Here is a 20344-nt window from a genome sequence, read left to right as displayed (position 1 = left end):
GAAAGTGAAGAACCAGTGGCATCTACATCTAAAGAAAGTGAAGAACCAGTGGCATCTACGTCTACAGAACGTGAATGACCAGTGGCATCTGCGTCTACAGAATGTGAAGGACCAGTGGCATCTACATCTACAGAACGTGAAGAACCAGTGGCATCTACATCTACAGAAAGTGAAGAACCAGTGGCATCTACATCTAAAGAAAGTTAAGAACCAGTGGCATCTACGTCTACAGAACGTGAATGACCAGTGGCATCTGCGTCTACAGAATGTGAAGAACCAGTGGCATCTGCGTCTACAGAATGTAACGAACCAGTGGCTTATACATCTACAGAATGTGAAGAACCAGTGGCGTCTACATCTACAGAACGTGAAGAACCAGTGACATCTACATCTGCAGACCGTGAAGAACCAGTGGCATCTACATCTGTAGAACGTGAAGAACCAGTGGCATCTACATCTACAGAACGTGAAGAACCAGTGGCATCTACGTCTACAGAATGTGAAGGACCAGTGGCATCTACTTCTACAGAACGCGAAAAACCAGTGACAACTATATCTCCAGAACGTGAAGAACCAGTGGCATCAACATCTGTAGAACTTGACGAACCAGTGACATCTACATCTACAGAACGTGAAGAACCAGTGGCATATTCGTCTACAGAATGTGAAGGATCAGTGGCATCTACAGCTACAGAACGTGAAGAACCAGTGGCATCTACATCTACAGAAAGTGAAGAACCAGTGGCATCTACATCTGCAGAACGTGAAGAACCAATGGCATATTCGTCTACAGAATGTGAAGGACCAGTGGCATCTACATCTACAGAACGTGAAGAACCAGTGGCATCTACATCTACAGAAAGTGAAGAACCAGTGGCATCTACATCTAAAGAAAGTGAAGAACCAGTGGCATCTACGTCTACAGAACGTGAAGGACCAGTGGCATCTGCGTCTAAAGAATGTGAAGAAGCAGTGGCATCTAAATCTACAGAAAGTGAAGAACCAGTGGCATCTACATCTGTAGAACGTAATGAACCAGTGGCATCTACATCTACAGAACGTGAAGAACCAGTGGTATCTTCATCTACATAACGTGAAGAACCAGTGGCATATACATCTGCAGAACGTGAAGACCCAGTGGCATTTACATCTACAGAACATGAAGAACCAGTGGCATCTTCGTCTACAGAACGTGAAGGAACAGTGGCATCTACATCTGTAGAACGTGACGAACCGTTGGCATCTACATCTGCAGGACGTGAAGAACCAGTGGCATCTACATCTACAGAACGTGGAGAACCAGTGGCATCTACATCTGCAGAACGTGAAGAACCAGTGGCATCTACATCTACGGAACGTGAGGGACCAGTGGCATCTACATCTACAGAACGTGAAGAACCAGTGGCGTCTACATCTACAGAACGTGAAGACCCAGTGACATCTACATCTAAAGAACGTGAAGAACCAGTGGCATCTACGTCTACAGAATGTGAAGGACCAGTGGCATCTACTTCTACAGAACGCGAAAAACCAGTGACATCTATATCTCCAGAACGTGAAGAACCAGTGGCATCTACATCTGTAGAACTTGACGAACCAGTGACATCTACATCTACAGAACGTGAAGAACCAGTGGCATATTCGTCTACAGAATGTGAAGGACCAGTGGCATCTACATCTACAGAACGTGAAGAACCAGTGGCATCTACATCTACAGAAAGTGAATAACCAGTGGCATCTACGTCTACCGAACGTGAAGGACTAGTGGCATCTGCGTCTACAGAATGTGACGAACCAGTGGCTTCTACATCTACAGAATGTGAAGAAGCAGTGGCATTTAAATCTACAGAACGTGAAGAACCAGTGGCATCTACATCTGTAGAACGTGATGAACCAGTGGCATCTACATCTACAGAACGTGAAGAACCAGTGGCATCTTCATCTACATAACGTGAAGAACCAGTGGCATATACATCTGCAGAACGTGAAAAACCAGTGGCATCTACATCTACAGAACGTAAAGAACCAGTGGCATCTTCGTCTACAGAACGTGAATAACCAGTGGCATCTACATCTACAGAACGTGAAGAACCAGTGACATCTACATCTAAAGAACGTGAAGAACCAGTGGCATCTACATCTGTAAAACGTGACGAACCAGTGGCATCTACATCTGCAAAACGTGAATAACCAGTGGCATCTACATCTACAGAACGTGAAGAACCAGTGGCATCTACATCTGCAGAACGTGAAGAACCAGTAGCATCTACATCTGTAAAACGTGACGAACCAGTGGCATCTACATCTGCAAAACGTGAAGAACCAGTGGTATCTACATCTCCAGAACGTGAAGGACCAGTGGAATCTACATCTACAGAACGTGAAGAACCAGTGGCATCTACATCTGGAGAACGTGAAGAACCAGTGGCATCTACATCTGTAGAACGTGACGAACCAGTGGCATCTACATCTACAGAACGTGAATAACCAGTGGCATCTACATCTACAGAACGTGAAGAACCAGTGGCATCTACATCTGCAGAACGTGAAGAACCAGTAGCATCTACATCTGTAAAACGTGACGAACCAGTGGCATCTACATCTGCAAAACGTGAAGAACCAGTGGTATCTACATCTCCAGAACGTGAAGGACCAGTGGAATCTACATCTACAGAACGTGAAGAACCAGTGGCATCTACATCTGCAGAACGTTAAGAACCAGTGGCATCTACATCTGTAGAACGTGACGAACCGTTGGCATCTACATCTGCAGAACGTGAATAACCAGTGGCATCTACATCTACAGAACTTGGAGAACCAGTGGCATCCACATCTGAAGAACGTGAAGAACCAGTGGCATCTACATCTACGGAACGTGAGGGACCAGTGGCATCTACATCTACAGAACGCGAAGAACCAGTGGCGTCTACATCTACAGAACGTGAAGAACCAGTGACATCTACATCTAAAGAACGTGAAGAACCAGTGGCATCTACGTCTACAGAATGTGAAGGACCAGTGGCATCTACTTCTACAGAACACGAAAAACCAGTGACATCTATATCTCCAGAACGTGAAGAACCAGTGGCATCTACATCTGTAGAACTTGACGAACCAGTGACATCTACAGAACGTGAAGAACCAGTGGCATATTCGTCTACAGAATGTGAAGGACCAGTGGCATCTACAACTACAGAATGTGAAGGACCAGTGGCATCTACGTCTACAGAAAGTGAAGAACCAGTGGCATCTACGTCTACAGAACGTGAAGGACTAGTGGCATCTGCGTCTACAGAATGTGATGAACCAGTGGCTTCTACATCTACAGAATGTGAAGAAGCAGTGGCATTTAAATCTACAGAACGTGAATAACCAGTGGCATCTACATCTGTAGAACGTGATGAACCAGTGGCATTTACATCTACAGAACGTGAATAACCAGTGGCATCTTCATCTACATAACGTGAAGAACCAGTGGCATATACATCTGCAGAACGTGAAAAACCAGTGGCATCTACATCTACAGAACGTAAAGAACCAGTGGCATCTTCGTCTACAGAACGTGAATAACCAGTGGCATCTACATCTACAGAACTTGAAGAACCAGTGGCATCTACATCTGCAGAACGTGAAGAACCAGTGGCATCTACATCTGTAAAACGTGACGAACCAGTGGCATCTACATCTGCAAAACGTGAAGAACCAGTGACATCTACATCTACAGAACGTGAAGAACCAGTGGCATCTACATCTGCAGAACGTGAAGAACCAGTGGCATCTACATCTGTATAACGTGACGAACCAGTGGCATCTACATCTACAGAACGTGAATAACCAGTGGCATCTACATCTACAGAACGGGAAGAACCAGTGGCATCTACATCTGCATAACGTGAAGAACCAGTAGCATCTACATCTGTAAAACGTGACGAACCAGTGGCATCTACATCTGCAAAACGTGAAGAACCAGTGGTATCTACATCTCCAGAACGTGAAGAACCAGTGGCGTCTACATCTACAGAACGTGAAGAACCAGTGACATCTACATTTAAAGAACGTGAAGAACCAGTGGCATCGACGTCTACAGAATGTGAAGGACCAGTGGCATCTACATCTACAGAACGCGAAAAACCAGTGACATCTATATCTCCAGAACGTGAAGAACCAGTGGCATCTACATCTGTAGAACTTGATGAACCTGTGACATCTACATCTGCAGAACGTGAAGAATCAATGGCATATTCGTCTACAGAATGTGAAGGACCAGTGGCATCTACATCTAAAGAACGTGAAGAACCAGTGGCATCTACATCTACAGAAAGTGAAGAACCAGTGGCATCTACATCTACAGAAAGTGAAGAACCAGTGGCATCTACGTCTACAGAACGTGAAGGACCAGTGGCATCTGCGTCTACAGAATGTGAAGAACCAGTGGCATCTGCGTCTACAGAAAGTGACGAACCAGTGGCTTCTACATCTACAGAATGTGAAGAAGCAGTGGCATCTAAATCTACAGAACATGAAGAACCAGTGGCATCTACATCTGTAGAACGTGATGAACCAGTGGCGTCTACATCTACAGAACGTGAAGAACCAGTGGCATCTTCATCTACATAACGTGAAGAACCAGTGGCATATACATCTGCAGAACGTGAAAAACCAGTGGCATCTAAATCTACAGAACGTGAAGAACCAGTGGCATCTTCGTCTACAGAACGTGAAGGACCAGTGGCATCTACATCTGCAGAATGTGAAGAACCAGTGGCATCTACATCTTTCGAACGTGACGAACCAGTGGCATCTACATCTACAGAATGTGAAGGACCAGTGGCATCTACATCTACAGAACGCGAAAAACCAGTGACATCTATATCTCCAGAACGTGAAGAACCAGTGGCATCTACATCTGTAACCAGTGACATCTACATCTGCAGAACGTGAAGAAGCAATGGCATATTCGTCTCCAGAATGTGAAGGACCAGTGGCATCTACATCTACAGAACGTGAAGAACCAGTGGCATCTACATCTACAGAAAGTGAAGAACCAGTGGCATCTACATCAACAGAAAGTGAAGAACCAGTGGCATCTACATCTACAGAACGTGAAGAACCAGTGACATCTACAACTACAGAATGTGAAGAACCAGTGACATCTACATTTAAAGAACGTGAAGAACCAGTGGCATCGACGTCTACAGAATGTGAAGGACCAGTGGCATCTACATCTACAGAACGCGAAAAACCAGTGACATCTATATCTCCAGAACGTGAAGAACCAGTGGCATCTACATCTGTAGAACTTGATGAACCTGTGACATCTACATCTGCAGAACGTGAAGAATCAATGGCATATTCGTCTAAAGAATGTGAAGGACCAGTGGCATCTACATCTAAAGAACGTGAAGAACCAGTGGCATCTACATCTACAGAAAGTGAAGAACCAGTGGCATCTACATCTACAGAAAGTGAAGAACCAGTGGCATCTACGTCTACAGAACGTGAAGGACCAGTGGCATCTGCGTCTACAGAATGTGAAGAACCAGTGGCATCTGCGTCTACAGAAAGTGACGAACCAGTGGCTTCTACATCTACAGAATGTGAAGAAGCAGTGGCATCTAAATCTACAGAACATGAAGAACCAGTGGCATCTACATCTGTAGAACGTGATGAACCAGTGGCGTCTACATCTACAGAACGTGAAGAACCAGTGGCATCTTCATCTACATAACGTGAAGAACCAGTGGCATATACATCTACAGAACGTGAAAAACCAGTGGCATCTAAATCTACAGAACGTGAAGAACCAGTGGCATCTTCGTCTACAGAACGTGAAGGACCAGTGGCATCTACATCTGCAGAATGTGAAGAACCAGTGGCATCTACATCTTTCGAACGTGACGAACCAGTGGCATCTACATCTACAGAATGTGAAGGACCAGTGGCATCTACATCTACAGAACGCGAAAAACCAGTGACATCTATATCTCCAGAACGTGAAGAACCAGTGGCATCTACATCTGTAACCAGTGACATCTACATCTGCAGAACGTGAAGAAGCAATGGCATATTCGTCTCCAGAATGTGAAGGACCAGTGGCATCTACATCTACAGAACGTGAAGAACCAGTGGCATCTACATCTACAGAAAGTGAAGAACCAGTGGCATCTACATCAACAGAAAGTGAAGAACCAGTGGCATCTACATCTACAGAACGTGAAGAACCAGTGACATCTACAACTACAGAATGTGAAGAACAGTGGCATCTGCGTCTACAGAACGTGAAGAACCAGTGGCATCTACATCTACAGAACGTGAAGGACCAGTGGCATCTACATCTACAGAACGTGAAGGACCAGTGGCATCTACATCTACAGAACGTGAAGGACCAGTGGCATCTACATCTACAGAGCGTGAAGAACCAGTGGCATCTACATCTGGAGAACGTGAAGGACCAGTGGCATCTACATCTACAGAACGCGAAAAACCAGTGACATCTATATCTCCAGAACGTGAAGAACCAGTGGCATCTACATCTGTAACCAGTGACATCTACATCTGCAGAACGTGAAGAAGCAATGGCATATTCGTCTCCAGAATGTGAAGGACCAGTGGCATCTACATCTACAGAACGTGAATAACCAGTGGCATCTACATCTACAGAAAGTGAAGAACCAGTGGCATCTACATCAACAGAAAGTGAAGAACCAGTGGCATCTACATCTACAGAACGTGAAGAACCAGTGACATCTACAACTACAGAATGTGAAGAACCAGTGACATCTACATTTAAAGAATGTGAAGAACCAGTAGCATCGACGTCTACAGAATGTGAAGGACCAGTGGCATCTACATCTACAGAACGCGAAAAACCAGTGACATCTATATCTCCAGAACGTGAAGAACCAGTGGCATCTACATCTGTAGAACTTGATGAACCTGTGACATCTACATCTGCAGAACGTGAAGAATCAATGGCATATTCGTCTACAGAATGTGAAGGACCAGTGGCATCTACATCTACAGAAAGTGAAGAACCAGTGGCATCTACATCTACAGAAAGTGAAGAACCAGTGGCATCTACGTCTACAGAACGTGAAGGACCAGTGGCATCTGCGTCTACAGAATGTGAAGAACCAGTGGCATCTACATCTACAGAAAGTGAAGAACCAGTGGCATCTACGTCTACAGAACGTGAAGGACCAGTGGCATCTGCGTCTACAGAATGTGAAGAACCAGTGGCATCTGCGTCTACAGAAAGTGACGAACCAGTGGCTTCTACATCTACAGAATGTGAAGAAGCAGTGGCATCTAAATCTACAGAACATGAAGAACCAGTGGCATCTACATCTGTAGAACGTGATGAACCAGTGGCGTCTACATCTACAGAACGTGAAGAACCAGTGGCATCTTCATCTACATAACGTGAAGAACCAGTGGCATATACATCTGCAGAACGTGAAAAACCAGTGGCATCTAAATCTACAGAACGTGAAGAACCAGTGGCATCTTCGTCTACAGAACGTGAAGGACCAGTGGCATCTACATCTGCAGAATGTGAAGAACCAGTGGCATCTACATCTTTCGAACGTGACGAACCAGTGGCATCTACATCTACAGAATGTGAAGGACCAGTGGCATCTACATCTCCAGAACGTGAAGAACCAGTGGCATCTACATCTGTAACCAGTGACATCTACATCTGCAGAACGTGAAGAAGCAATGGCATATTCGTCTCCAGAATGTGAAGGACCAGTGGCATCTACATCTACAGAACGTGAAGAACCAGTGGCATCTACATCTACAGAAAGTGAAGAACCAGTGGCATCTACATCAACAGAAAGTGAAGAACCAGTGGCATCTACATCTACAGAACGTGAAGAACCAGTGACATCTACAACTACAGAATGTGAAGAACAGTGGCATCTGCGTCTACAGAACGTGAAGAACCAGTGGCATCTACATCTACAGAACGTGAAGGACCAGTGGCATCTACATCTACAGAACGTGAAGGACCAGTGGCATCTACATCTACAGAACGTGAAGGACCAGTGGCATCTACATCTACAGAGCGTGAAGAACCAGTGGCATCTACATCTGGAGAACGTGAAGGACCAGTGGCATCTACATCTACAGAACGTGAAGGACCAGTGGCATCTACATCTACAGAACGTGGAGGACCAGTTTCATCTACATCTGTCAGAGTGCCGAGCGTCGAAGCGAGCGTCCGCGCCCCCAGCCTGCCCTCCGCTCACCAGCTTTATGTCCCCGTGGACGATGCCCCGGGACTTGGCATAGGCGAGGAAGCGGAGGATGCCCCTGGTGTAGGCCCTCGCGATGTCCTCGTCGATGTGCCCCTGCCCCATGTCTCTGAGCAGCCAATGGAGGTTCGTGCTGTGACGGGGAGACAGAGGCGTCAGCGATGCCCCTCTCTGTGGGTCTCTGTGGGTGGTGGTGTGGTGGTGGTGAGTGGGTGGTGATGGTGGTAGTGGTGATGGTGAGTGGTGGTGATGGTGGGTGAGTGAGTGGTGGTGGTAGTGGTGAGTGAGTGAGTGAGTGGTGGTGAGTGAGTAGGTGGTGGTGGTGGTGATGGTGGTGATGGTGGTAGTAGTGATGGTGAGTGAGTGGTGGTGCTGGTGGTAGTGGTGATGGTGAATGAGTGAGTGAGTGGTGGTGGTGTTGGTGGTAGTGGTGATGGTGAGTGAGTGAGTGGTGGTGCTGGTGGTAGTGGTGATGGTGAGTGAGTGAGTCGTGGTGGTAGCGGTGATGATGGTGGTAGTCGTGATGGTAAGTGAGTGGTGGTGATGGCGGTAGTGGTGATGGTGAGTGAGTGAGTGGTGCTGGTGCTGGTGCTGTTCGTACCTCAACAGCTCCATGACAAGGCATTTATGTCCTCGGAAGGAGAAAGTCTCCAGGACTCTGGCAACGTTGAAGTCCACGTCGCTACGGTGGCTCTGCAGCTCCATGGACATCTGCATCTCCCTCAGCTGGTTCTCCTCTTGCATGGAGCTGCGCGCGAGTGAGCGAGTGCACAGAGAGAGACACAGAGACAGAGAGACAGAGAGTTTAGACATAACGTAGAGGAGGGATGGTGGTGATGGTGGGGAAGGGTGGTGGTGGTGTGGGGGTGGTGGTGGTAGTAGTCGTGATGGTGGTGGTAGTGTGGGGGTGGTGGTGGTGGTAGTGTGATGGTGATGGTGGTGGTAGTGTGATGGTGATGATGGTGGTGGTGGTGGTAGTGTGATGGTGGTCCAGCAAAACAACCCCCTACCTCCGTGCGGTGCCGGACGGGCAACTCTGTCGTGGAGAGTGCTGTGGGGAGAGGTCCAATTTTGATTGGCTCCTCCCCTCATGGCATATGTGTCCACCACAGGGGCTAAACGGGGGCTCTGGACGGGTGCGAGGGGCTGGTAACCCCTCCACCTTCAATTAATTACCACTAAACCACGAGTTAAACTGAAATATGTAACTAATAAGCTTGTGCCGGAGGCCCCGGGGGGCCAGGCATCTATGACGTCTCCTGGCCAAACCCCAATTGGCGGAGCCAGGAGATTGAATATCTACCCTCGGGGCTCCTCCAGAAACAACGAAAAGTCATTACGGGTGGCCACGTGGAATGTTCGAACGCTCACTGCGGAGGAGAGGCTGCCACTCCTCTGTCGGGAGCTGGACCGGTACCGCCTGGATCTCTGTGGCATTCAGGAGGTCCGGTGGACCGGCTCTGGCTCCTGCCACCATGAGGGGTGGACAGTCCTCTACTCGGGGCAGCAGACTGCCAAACAACAGGGTGTGGCTCTTCTTTTGAACAAAAGAATGAAGGGGGCGTGGGATCGTGGCGGTGAGGTGTGGGAAGCTGTAAGTCCCAGGCTACTTTGGGCTCGCCTTCCCATCAACCGGAGGCGAGGAATGGTGGTCGTCGTTACTTATGCCCCCATTGAAGATGAACATCCGTGGAGGGATGCAGGCAAAGCCGATGAGTCAGATGCCTTCTATGACCTCCTGTCGCAGGTGCTGGCTAAAGTGGCCCCTCGGGATAGAGTCATCATGCTGGGTGAATTCAATGCCCGAGTTGGTCATGATACTGGCACCTGGTCTGGAGTGATTGGAGGGCAGGGGCCAGATCAGCTCAATAACAACGGTAGGAGGCTGCTAGATTGTTGTGCAGCCCATGGGCTTGTAATTACCAACACGCTGTTTCGGCATCGGCGCATCCACACAACATCATGGATGCATGCCGGGTCCAAGCAAGAACATCTGCTGGACTACATAGTGACGGACAAGCGGATGCGAGCCCATGTCCTTGACACCAGGACCTACCGTGGAGCTGATCTGCCCCCTGACCATCGACTAGTCATCTGTAAGATGCGCCTGCCATTCTTCCACTCCGATGGTGGGTATTCACCCAGGACCCCATTCCAACCTAAAGTGGCCTGGTCTCAGTTATCTGATGAAAGTTGCAAGCGAGAATTTCATCATCGCTTGCGGCTGGGATTGGCATCGTCCCTGACTCCTCCTGATGTCGAGGATAAATGGGCGAGGTTTAGGACTGTGACTCATGCAGCTGCAATGGCTGCTTTGGGTACGCGGTCCAGACCTCCCCAGAGACCCTGGCTGACAGAGGAGGTGTTCAGGATGGTTGAGAAAAAGCGACAGGCCCACTGTCATCGGCTACAGAATCCCACGTCAGAGAATGAGGAGGCTTACCGCAGCCTTCACTCGGAGGTTCGGAGAGCCGTGAGGCGCTGCAAGGATGGGTGGTGGTCGCGGGTTGCTGAGGAGATGGAGTCTGCCTCAGTGGCCCGTGATCACAAATCTCTATTTAACTCCATCAAAAAAGTAATCTGCAGCACCACACCTATTACCATCATTAGGGGAAAAAACGGTGACCCAATCTCCAACCCCCAGGAACAGGTTTGCAGATTTGCTGAGCATTTCTGTGAGGTCCTGGGGGAGGGAAAATCCCTCAGCCAGGAAAACATTGTGGCACAAAGTGAGGATGACCCTGCTGAGACTGCGGTGCCTCAAATATTGGAAGAAGTCACCCCCTGTGAGTGGCTGGCTGAGGTGCCATCTGTTGAGGAAGTACTGAAGGCAATCCGAAGTCTGAGACGAGGAAAGGCAGCGGGCAGAGATGATCTCCCAAGCGAAATGCTGAGGGAGGGCGGCGTTTGTGCACAGACTGCCCTATATGACATCATAACAACAGTCTGGACCACTGGACGGGTTCCGCAGGATTGGAAGGATGCCCTGGTGGTCCCCCTTTTTAAGAAGGGGGACCGCACAGACTGTAACAACTACAGGGGCATCTCACTCCTCAGTGTGCCGGGAAAGGTCCTGGCAAGGATTATTCAACATCGCCTTGCCAGGCACGCTGAGGAGAGGCTTGCGGAGTCCCAATGTGGTTTCAGGAAAGGGCGGTCCTGCACAGATGCCATATTTTCTGTCCGTCTGCTACAGCAGAGGTGTAGGGAATTCCAACAAGACCTACATCTCTGCTTTATTGACCTGGTCAAGGCCTATGATACCATCAGTAGGCCTGGGCTCTGGGTTGTTCTTCGTGCTTTTGGAGTACCTGACGCTCTGCTCACGATCATTAAGGACCTTCATGATGGTGAGCGGGCCCGGGTAAAACTACGTGGCCGGGAGTCAGAGCCATTCCCTGTTAACCTTGGGGTGCGACAGGGATGTCCTCTGGCTCCCCCATTATTTAACATCTATTTTGACCACGTAGTTCGTGAAGCCTGCAATAGCTGTACCGGGGGAATCTCCATATAGTACAGATATAATGGGAGGCTGATCGACGCCCGGGTGCGGTCAAGGGATGGCTCCCTATAGCTCAACCACGTTATGTATGCTGATGATTTGGTAATAGCTGCTCATTCAGAGGAGGAGTTGGAGACGCTGCTGCTGAGACAGGAGCGTGCCACTAAGAGGTGGGGCCTTACCATCAGCCCCACCAAAACTAGCACCTGCCTGGGTATTTTGTGCCATCGGACACTCCACCCCCACAACTCTCAATCGGTGATGGGGCAGTTGTGGAGAGAGTGGAGAGTTTCCCATACCTGGGCAGTGTGCTTATGACTGGCTCCAGTTTAACAGCAGAGGTCTCTCTCCGAATCAGTCGAGCGGCAATATATTTTCATCGGTTGCGTAACGCTGTGAGGAAGCTACCTGGTCTGTCGCTCCGCACTAAGCTTCAGGTCTTCTCAGCCACGGTCATTCCCTCCCTTCTCTATGCTTGCGAAACGTGGAACCCCTAATGGAACATCTTCGCCGGTTAGAAACATTTAGGCTGACCTGCCTACGATCCATCCTGGGTTTAACCAGACTGGATTGTGTGAGGAGCTCACAAATCCTTGAAAGATCTGGGCAAGGTCCCATCGGTGAGCTCCTCCGGCGGGGAAGGCTGCGATGGCTGGGTCATGCCGAAACAGCTTTTGTTCGGCCGGATTGAGGGGGCTAGGCGGGCGCGGCACGGGCTAGAGAAGAGATGGAGTGATGTGGTACAGGAGGACGTGGAGCTGAGTGGACTTGCCAATGACTGGTACCAGCGGTGTCAAGATCGGCCTCTGTGGAGGAGGCTCGTGAAGGACGCTACTGGGCAGTTGGAGGTAGTCGCCCTCCAACAACAACGGAGGGCGGAGGAGCGACACTCAGAATAACGAGCGGAGTGCCGGGTGGCTAAAGCACAGCAGGTTGGCACAGTAGGGGGCAAAGGTGGTGCATCAGCCAGTCATCTCAGTCAGTCCACCCGTGGCACCTGGGTCTGCCCCGTGACCTCCTGCCAGCGGGCGTTCGACACTTCACGTGGCCTCAGGGTGCACATAGCCTGGCACAAGCGTCGTGGTGACGTCACCGCCACTTAGTGGCGAATGGCGGTTGTTGTTGTTGTGATGGTGGTGGTGGTAGTGTGATGTGGTAGTGTGGTGGTGGTAGTGAGAGAGGGGTGGTGGCAGTGGTCGTGATGGTGGTGGTAGTGTGATGGTGGTGGTGGTAGTGTGATGGTGGTGGTGATGGTGGTGGCAGTGGTCGTGATGGTGGTGGTAGCGAGAGAGGGGTGGTGGTAGTGTGATGGTGGTGATGGTGGTGGCAGTGGTGGTGGTGATGGGGGTGGCAGTGGTCGTGATGGTGGTGGGTGCTCGAGCGAGTCAAGTAAAGGATGTTTCAGCCATAGTTTGTTATTGTTGTCACTGTGAGTGTTAGCTCACAGTGACAACAGCAGTCCCATAGTTGGCCCATTGTTGTTGTTGACATCGTTGTTGTTGTTGTTGTTGGTGCTGCTGCTGCTGCTGTTGACTGCACCGCTGCACCAGGGCCCACTCACTTGGAGGGCGAGGCGAGGATCTTGAGCGCCACCATTGTCCGAGTCTTGTGGTCCAGACACTGCACCACCACGCCCTGTCCGCCATGCCCAATCGTCTCGTTCAGCTCGAAGCGGTAGTAGAAGTGCTCGTTCTGGACCTTGCAGGGGTCACGAGGGAGGTCACGCGGAGTGGTCAGGGTGAAGGTCAAAGTGGGGTCACGGGGAGGTCACGGAAAGCATCAGGGTGAAGGTCAAATTGGGGGTCTGTGTGTGTCTGTGTGTGTGGGGAGTGGTGGTGCAGCGGTTAGCGTTACGCTGCGTTATCAACCTGGCGACCCGGGGTTCGATTCCCACTCACGGCCAACACCAACAGTGACGATTATCTGAACCGGTCCCGGGCCTCCCCTAGGTCGACTCAGCCTCAAATGAGTAGCTGGTGCGGTGTGTAAACATCGCCACTGGGGAGACAAAGGCGGTCGGGCGTGGTGCTGGCCACCCACCCCCTCGTGTAACGTTCTGGCCTTCATAGGTGCTCGCTAACAGCACTTGCCCCTACAGTCTGTGAAGGCTATATAGGGGATCTTTGTCTTTGTCTTGTGTGTGAGTCTCACAGGGATGTAGTTGTGTGTGTGTCTGTGTGTGTCGGTGTGTGTCTGTGTCTGTGTGTGTCTGTGTGTGTCTGTGTGTGTGTCTGTGTGTGTGTGTCTGTGTGTGTGTGTCTGTGTCTGTGTGTGTCTGTGTGTGTCTGTGTCTGTGTGTATGTGTCTGTGTGTGTCTGTGTGTGTCTGTGTTTGTGTGTGTGGCTGTGTGAGTGTCTGTATGTGTCTGTGTGTGTCTGTGTGTATGTGTGTGTCTGTGTGTGTCTGTGTGTGTGTGTCTGTGTGTGTCTGTGTGTGCGTGTGTGTCTGTGTGTGTGAGTCTCACAAGGATGTAGTTGTGTGTGTCTGTGTGTGTGTGTCTGTGTATGTGTGTGTCTGTGTGTGTGACTGTGTGTGTGAGTCTCACAAGGATGTAGTTGTTATCGTCGTCGTCATATCCTCCATTGGCCACGCCCCCTCGGCTTTCCTCCTCCCCCTCGTCCAAAGTAAAAAACCAAACCGCGTCCATGGCGGCGAGCTCCAGCTTCTGGCGCTTCGTCAGGGAAGTCTTGAAGATACGCTGGATCGCTGCACACGTGACAACAACAACAACATCAGCCACAACAACTGAAGCTATCAACTTGTTTTGTATACACAAACCGCGCTATGCCCCCCCCCCCCCAAAGTGGCTGGTGTCATCATCATCGTCATCATCACCGTCGTCATCATCGTCATCATCATCATCGTTATCATCACGTGGCAGACAAATGCTCTAAACGCATTTTTCTACAGACTCAAAGAGACCCACAGAGACTCATTGAGACCCACAGAGACCCACAGAGACTCATAGAGACCCACAGAGAGCCACAGAGACCCACTGACACCCACAGAGACTCACAGAGACTCACCAGAGACCTTTACTAATGCAGAGGAGTCAAATGGAAACGTGTCGTCATGCGCGCCGGGCGGCTCCATGACGTCACGTCTCCCCTTGGTATAAAAAGGGGAACCCCGTGACGTAGGCGGGGTCGTTGCTGGAGCCAGGGCTCGGAGTAGGGTGGAACGGGGGGAGCCAGGGGCAAGAGGGTAGGAGTAGGGGATAGCACAGCATACAGGGCTGGAGGTGACCGCGCTCCTCGGTCGGCCGGGTTGGCTGAACCCACGGTCGGACGCAGAGGAGGCAGCACGGGGCAGCCGGCTGTGACGGGGGGGCTAGTGGGACGTAGCCCGGGACCCCTGGGGAAGTTGTTACACCCTCGTGTACTGTAATAAGCTTCGAGTAAACTTACGGCGAAAGCCCCTAAACCTCCGAGTCGTCGGGAACCCTTCAACGCTAATGTAGACCCACGTGGCGGTACAGGTTGCATCTACGAAAGTTAAACTTCTTTTTGGGTCTGGGTGTCTCTGTGGGTCTCTGTGTGTCTACGGGTGTATCTGTGTGTCTCTGTGTGTCTATGAGTGTCTATGGGTGTATGTGGGTGTCTATGAGTGTCTCTGTGTGTCTATGGGTGTCTCTGTCTATGGTTGTCAGTGTATGTCTATGGGTGTCTCTGTGTATCTATGGGTGTCTCTGTGAGTATCTCCCCGCTCAACATTTAGAGGAATCAACATCACCACGCTTGTATCCAAGTGTTATTTGGCTGCTGCTATGCATTTCCACGCGACAGCGACAATGATGATGACGACGATGATGATGATGACGACGATGATGACGGCGATGATGATGACGACGATGATGATGACGATGATATCAGCCCACTTGGTTGAGCTGCTTTGATCTGAGCTGCCATCATTCTTAGACTTTGATGATTCTCCTGCTCCTCTCTCGTTCTTACCTTTGGGTGATTTGGGGCGGATTAACGTGGAGCTGGCGGTCAGCGCACTCCACCTGGTGATAGGCGGAGGCTGCCTCCCGCTCGGTCCAGCTTGCCTCGTCTACACGCACACAAATTCATACATACATACACAACAACAACCGCCATTCGCCACTAAGTGGCGGTGACGTCACCACGACGCTTGTGCCAGGCTATGTGCACCGTGAGGCCACGTGAAGTGTCGAACGCCCGCTGGCAGGAGGTCACGGGGCAGACCCAGGTGCCACGGGTGGACTGACTGAGATGACTGGCTGATGCACCACCTGTGCCCCCTACTGTGCCAACCTGCTGTGCTTTAGCCACCCGGCGCTCCGCTCGTTGTTCTGAGCGTCGCTCCTCCGTCCTCCGTTGTTGTTGGAGGGCGACTGCCTCCAACTGCCCAGTAGCATCCTTCACGAGCCTCCTCCACAGAGGCCGATCTTGACACCGCTGGTACCAGTCATCGGCAAGTCCACTCAGCTCCACGTCCTCCTGTACCACATCACTCCATCTCTTCTCTAGCCCGTGCCGCGCCCGCTTAGCCCACTCAATCCGGCCAAACAAAAGCTGTTTCGGCATGCGGTGGCTGGGCATGCGGGCTACATGACCCAGCCATCGCAGCCTTGCCTACCGAAGGAGCTCACCGATGGGACCCTGCCCAGATCTTTCAAGGATTTGTGAGCTCCTCACACAATCCAGTCTGGTTAAACCCAGGATGGATCGTAGGCAGGCCAGTCTAAATGTTTCTAACCAGCGAAGATGTTCCATTAGGGGGGTCCACGTTTCGCAAGCGTAGAGAAGGGAGGGAATGACCGTGGCCGAGAAGACCTGAAGCTTAGTGCGGAGCGACAGACCAGGTAGCTTCCACACAGCGTTACGCAACCGATGAAAATATATTGCCGCTCGACTGATTCGGAGTGAGACCTCTGCTGTTAAACTGGAGCCAGTCATAAGCACACTGCCCAGGTATGGGAAACTCTCCACTCTCTCCACAACTGCCCCATCACCGATTGGGAGTTGTGGGGGTGGAGTGTCCGATGGTACAAAATACCCAGGCAGGTGCTTAGTTTTGGTGGGGCTGATGGTAAGGCCCCACCTCTTAGTGGCACGCTCCTGTCTCAGCAGCAGCGTCTCCAACTCCTCCTCTGACTGAGCAGCTATTACCAAATCATCAGCATACATAACGTGGTTGAGTAATAGGGAGCCATCCCTTGACCGCACCCGGGCATCGATTAGCCTCCCATTATATCTGTACCATATGGAGATTCCCCCGGTACAGCTATTGAAGGCTTCACGAACTACGTGGTCAAAATAGATGTTAAATAATGTGGGAGCCAGAGGACATCCCTGTCGCACCCCAAGGTGTACAGGGAATGGCTCTGACTCCCGGCCACGTAGTTTTACCCGGGCCCGCTCACCATCATGAAGGTCCTTAATGATCGTGAGCAGAGGGTCAGGTACTCCAAAAGCACGAAGAACGACCCAGAGCCCAGGCCTACTGATGGTATCATAGGCCTTGACCAGGTCAATAAAGCAGAGATGTAGGTCTTGTTGGAATTCCCTACACCTCTGCTGTAGCAGACGGACAGAAAATATGGCATCTGTGCAGGACCACCCTTTCCTGAAACCGCATTGGGGCTCCGCAAGCCTCTCCTCAGCGTGCCTGGCAAGGCGATGTTGAATAATCCTTGCCAGGACCTTTCCCGGCACACTGAGGAGTGAGATGCCCCTGTAGTTGTTACAGTCTGTGCGGTCCCCCTTCTTGAAAAGGGGGACCACCAGGGCATACACACACACATACACACACACATACACATATACACACATATATACACATACACGCATACACACACATTCATACATACTTACACACACATACACACATACATATTCATACACACACACATATACACAGACATACACACATACATACACACATACATACACATTCCTACACACATACACATTCATAGATACATATATACACACACATACACACATACACACACATACATACACATTCATACACACACACACATACACATTCATACATACATATATACACACACATACATATATATGTATATATGTATACATATATGGGTGGTGTTTGTAAGTGTGAGTGGTGTTCACAGGTGTGGGTGGTGTTTGTAAGTGTGGGTGGTGTTTGTAAGTGAGGGTGGTGTTTGTAATAGTGGATGGTGTTTGTAAGTGTGAGTGGTGTTTGTAAGTGAGGGTGGTGTTCGTAAGTGAGGGTGGTGTTTGTAAGTGAGGGTGGTGTTCGTAAGTGAGGGTGGTGTTTGTAAGTGAGGGTGGTGTTTGTAATAGTGGATGGTGTTTGTAAGTGAGGGTGGTGTTCGTAAGTGAGGGTGGTGTTCGTAAGTGAGGGTGGTGTTTGTAAGTGTGGATGGTGTTTGTAAGTGAGGGTGGTGTTTGTAAGTGAGGGTGGTGTTCGTAAGTGAGGGTGGTGTTTGTAAGTGAGGGTGGTGTTGTAAGTGTGGGTGGTGTTCGTAAGTGTGGGTGGTGTTTGTAAGTGAGGGTGGTGTTTGTAAGTGTGGGTGGTGTTTGTAAGTGTGGGTGGTGTTTGTAAGTGTGGGTGGTGTTTGTAAGTGAGGGTGGTGTTTGTAAGTGAGGGTGGTGTTTGTAAGTGTGGGTGGTGTTTGTAAGTGTGGGTGGTGTTTGTAAGTGTGGGTGGTGTTTGTAAGTGAGGGTGGTGTTTGTAAGTGAGGGTGGTATTTGTAAGTGTGGGTGGTGTTTGTAAGTGAGGGTGGTCTATGTAAGTGAGGGTGGTGTTTGTAAGTGTGGGTGGTGTTTGTAAGTCTGAGTGGTGTTTGTAAGTGTGGGTGGTGTTTGTAAGTGAGGGTGGTGTTTGTAAGTGTGAGTGGTGTTTGTAAGTGTGGATGGTGTTTGTAAGTGTGGGTGGTGTTTGTAAGTGAGGGTGGTGTTCGTAAGTGAGGGTGGTGTTTGTAAGTGAGGGTGGTGTTTGTAAGTGTAGGTGGTGTTTGTAAGTTAGGGTGGTGTTCATATGTTGAGTGGAGGGGGCCACGCCTACCTGCATGGCGTTGCTGTGCTCCGTAAATCTCTCGGCGTCTCTGCGTGGAGAGTGGAGAGTGGGGAGAGTCAGGCAGAGTTCAGTAGAGGGCGATTGCACCTCTACCACGTGGACTCACATTGTTAGCACGGACTCACGCACCACAAACCCACATCCTCACCACGAACCCACCAACCCTCACCAAGAACCCACATCCTCACCACGAACCCTCACAACTCACCACAAACCCACATCTACACCACAAACCCTCACAACTCACCACAAACCCACATCCTCACCACGAACCCTCACAACTCACCACAAACCCAAACCTACACCACGAACCCTCACAACTCGCCACAAACCCACATCCTCACCACGAACCCACACAACTCACCACAAACCCACATCCTCACCACGAACCCACACAACTCACCACAAACCCACATCCTCACCACTAACCCACACATCAAACCAAGAACCCACATCCTCACCACGAACCCACACAACTCACCACGAACCCACATCCTCACCACGAACCCACACAACTCACCACGAACCCACACAACTCACCACAAACCCACATCATCACCACGAATCCACACAACTCACCACGAACCCACATCCTCACCACGGACTCTCACAACTCACCATGAATCCTCACCACGGACACCCACACTCACCAATAAGCCACAATAAGGACCCACACAACTCACCACGAACCAACACTCTCACCAAGAACCCACACAACTCACCACGGATCCACAACACGGACCCACACAACTCACCACAGACCCAGACAACTCACCACAGACCCACAACACTGACCCACACAACTCACCACGTCAATGGCTTCAGCAGAAGGTGCTCAGCGATTAGGATGATGAAGAATCTGAAGATGTCGACGCTAAAGACGAAAAAGCAGCCGCCTCCTTCACGTCCGTCTCGAACTGTGACGAGCTACGTGGCCACGTGACGTCACCGATGACGTTCAGTGCGAGGGAAGTGACCACGCCCACGCCAAGCCACGCCCACGCGGAGCCACGCCCCTGCCGAATGACGTGGATAACGCGGCCACGCCCCCGGCAGCCGGGCGCCCCCAAATCTACAGCTTCTACTTCCGCTTCCGGGTCGGGACGAGTGGAGGCGGTGGCGGGAAAATCTGAACCCTGTCTGGGCCTCCTCAAGGTCGACTCAGCCTGAAGGTGCCCACACGGGGCTCTGTGTGGTGAGTCTGTGGGTCTCTGTGTGGTGAGTCTGTGGGTCTCTGTGTGGTGAGTCTGTGGGTCTCTGTGTGGTGAGTCTGTGGGTCTCTGTGTGGTGAGTCTGTGGGTCTCTGTGTGGTGAGTCTGTGGGTCTCTGTGTGATGAGTCTGTGGGTCTCTGTGTGGTGAGTCTGTGGGACTCTGTGTGGTGAGTCTGTAGGTCTCTGTGTGGTGAGTCTGTGGGTCTCTGTGTGGTGAGTCTATCGGTCTCTGTGTGGTGAGTCTGTGGGTCTCTGTGTGGTGAGACTGTGGGTCTCTGTGTGGTGAGTCTATCGGTCTCTGTGTGGTGAGTCTGTGGGTCTCTGTGTGGTGAGTCTG

The 20344-nt window shown here is 50.6% G+C and overlaps 1 protein-coding gene across 2 annotated transcripts in view; it reads right to left on the bottom strand.

Annotated features, from left to right (window-relative positions):
• LOC142905937 (dual specificity tyrosine-phosphorylation-regulated kinase 2-like) overlaps window positions 1–19717 on the bottom strand; it is a 119224-nt gene extending 99507 nt beyond the window's left edge. For both annotated transcript variants that reach the window (XM_076053170.1, XM_076053169.1), the window contains exons 1-7: window positions 19604–19717; window positions 18784–18823; window positions 15714–15813; window positions 14306–14466; window positions 13322–13458; window positions 8860–9006; window positions 8253–8391 (exon numbers count right to left, since the gene is read on the bottom strand). In XM_076053170.1, the coding sequence (XP_075909285.1) occupies window positions 8253–8391; window positions 8860–9006; window positions 13322–13458; window positions 14306–14466; window positions 15714–15813; window positions 18784–18789 (690 nt within the window). In that variant the 5' untranslated portion in view covers window positions 18790–18823; window positions 19604–19717. The remainder of the gene's footprint in view (window positions 1–8252; window positions 8392–8859; window positions 9007–13321; window positions 13459–14305; window positions 14467–15713; window positions 15814–18783; window positions 18824–19603) is intronic.
• Window positions 19718–20344: the final 627 nt, after the last annotated feature.

Source organism: Petromyzon marinus, chromosome 59 (genome assembly GCF_048934315.1).
Source record: "Petromyzon marinus isolate PM22_M1 ecotype Great Lakes invasive population chromosome 59, UKy_Petmar_22M1.pri1.0, whole genome shotgun sequence".
NCBI lineage: Eukaryota > Metazoa > Chordata > Hyperoartia > Petromyzontiformes > Petromyzontidae > Petromyzon > Petromyzon marinus.
The sequence above is the reverse complement of the archived record's forward strand: the minus strand, read 5'-3'. Positions and strand labels throughout refer to the sequence as shown.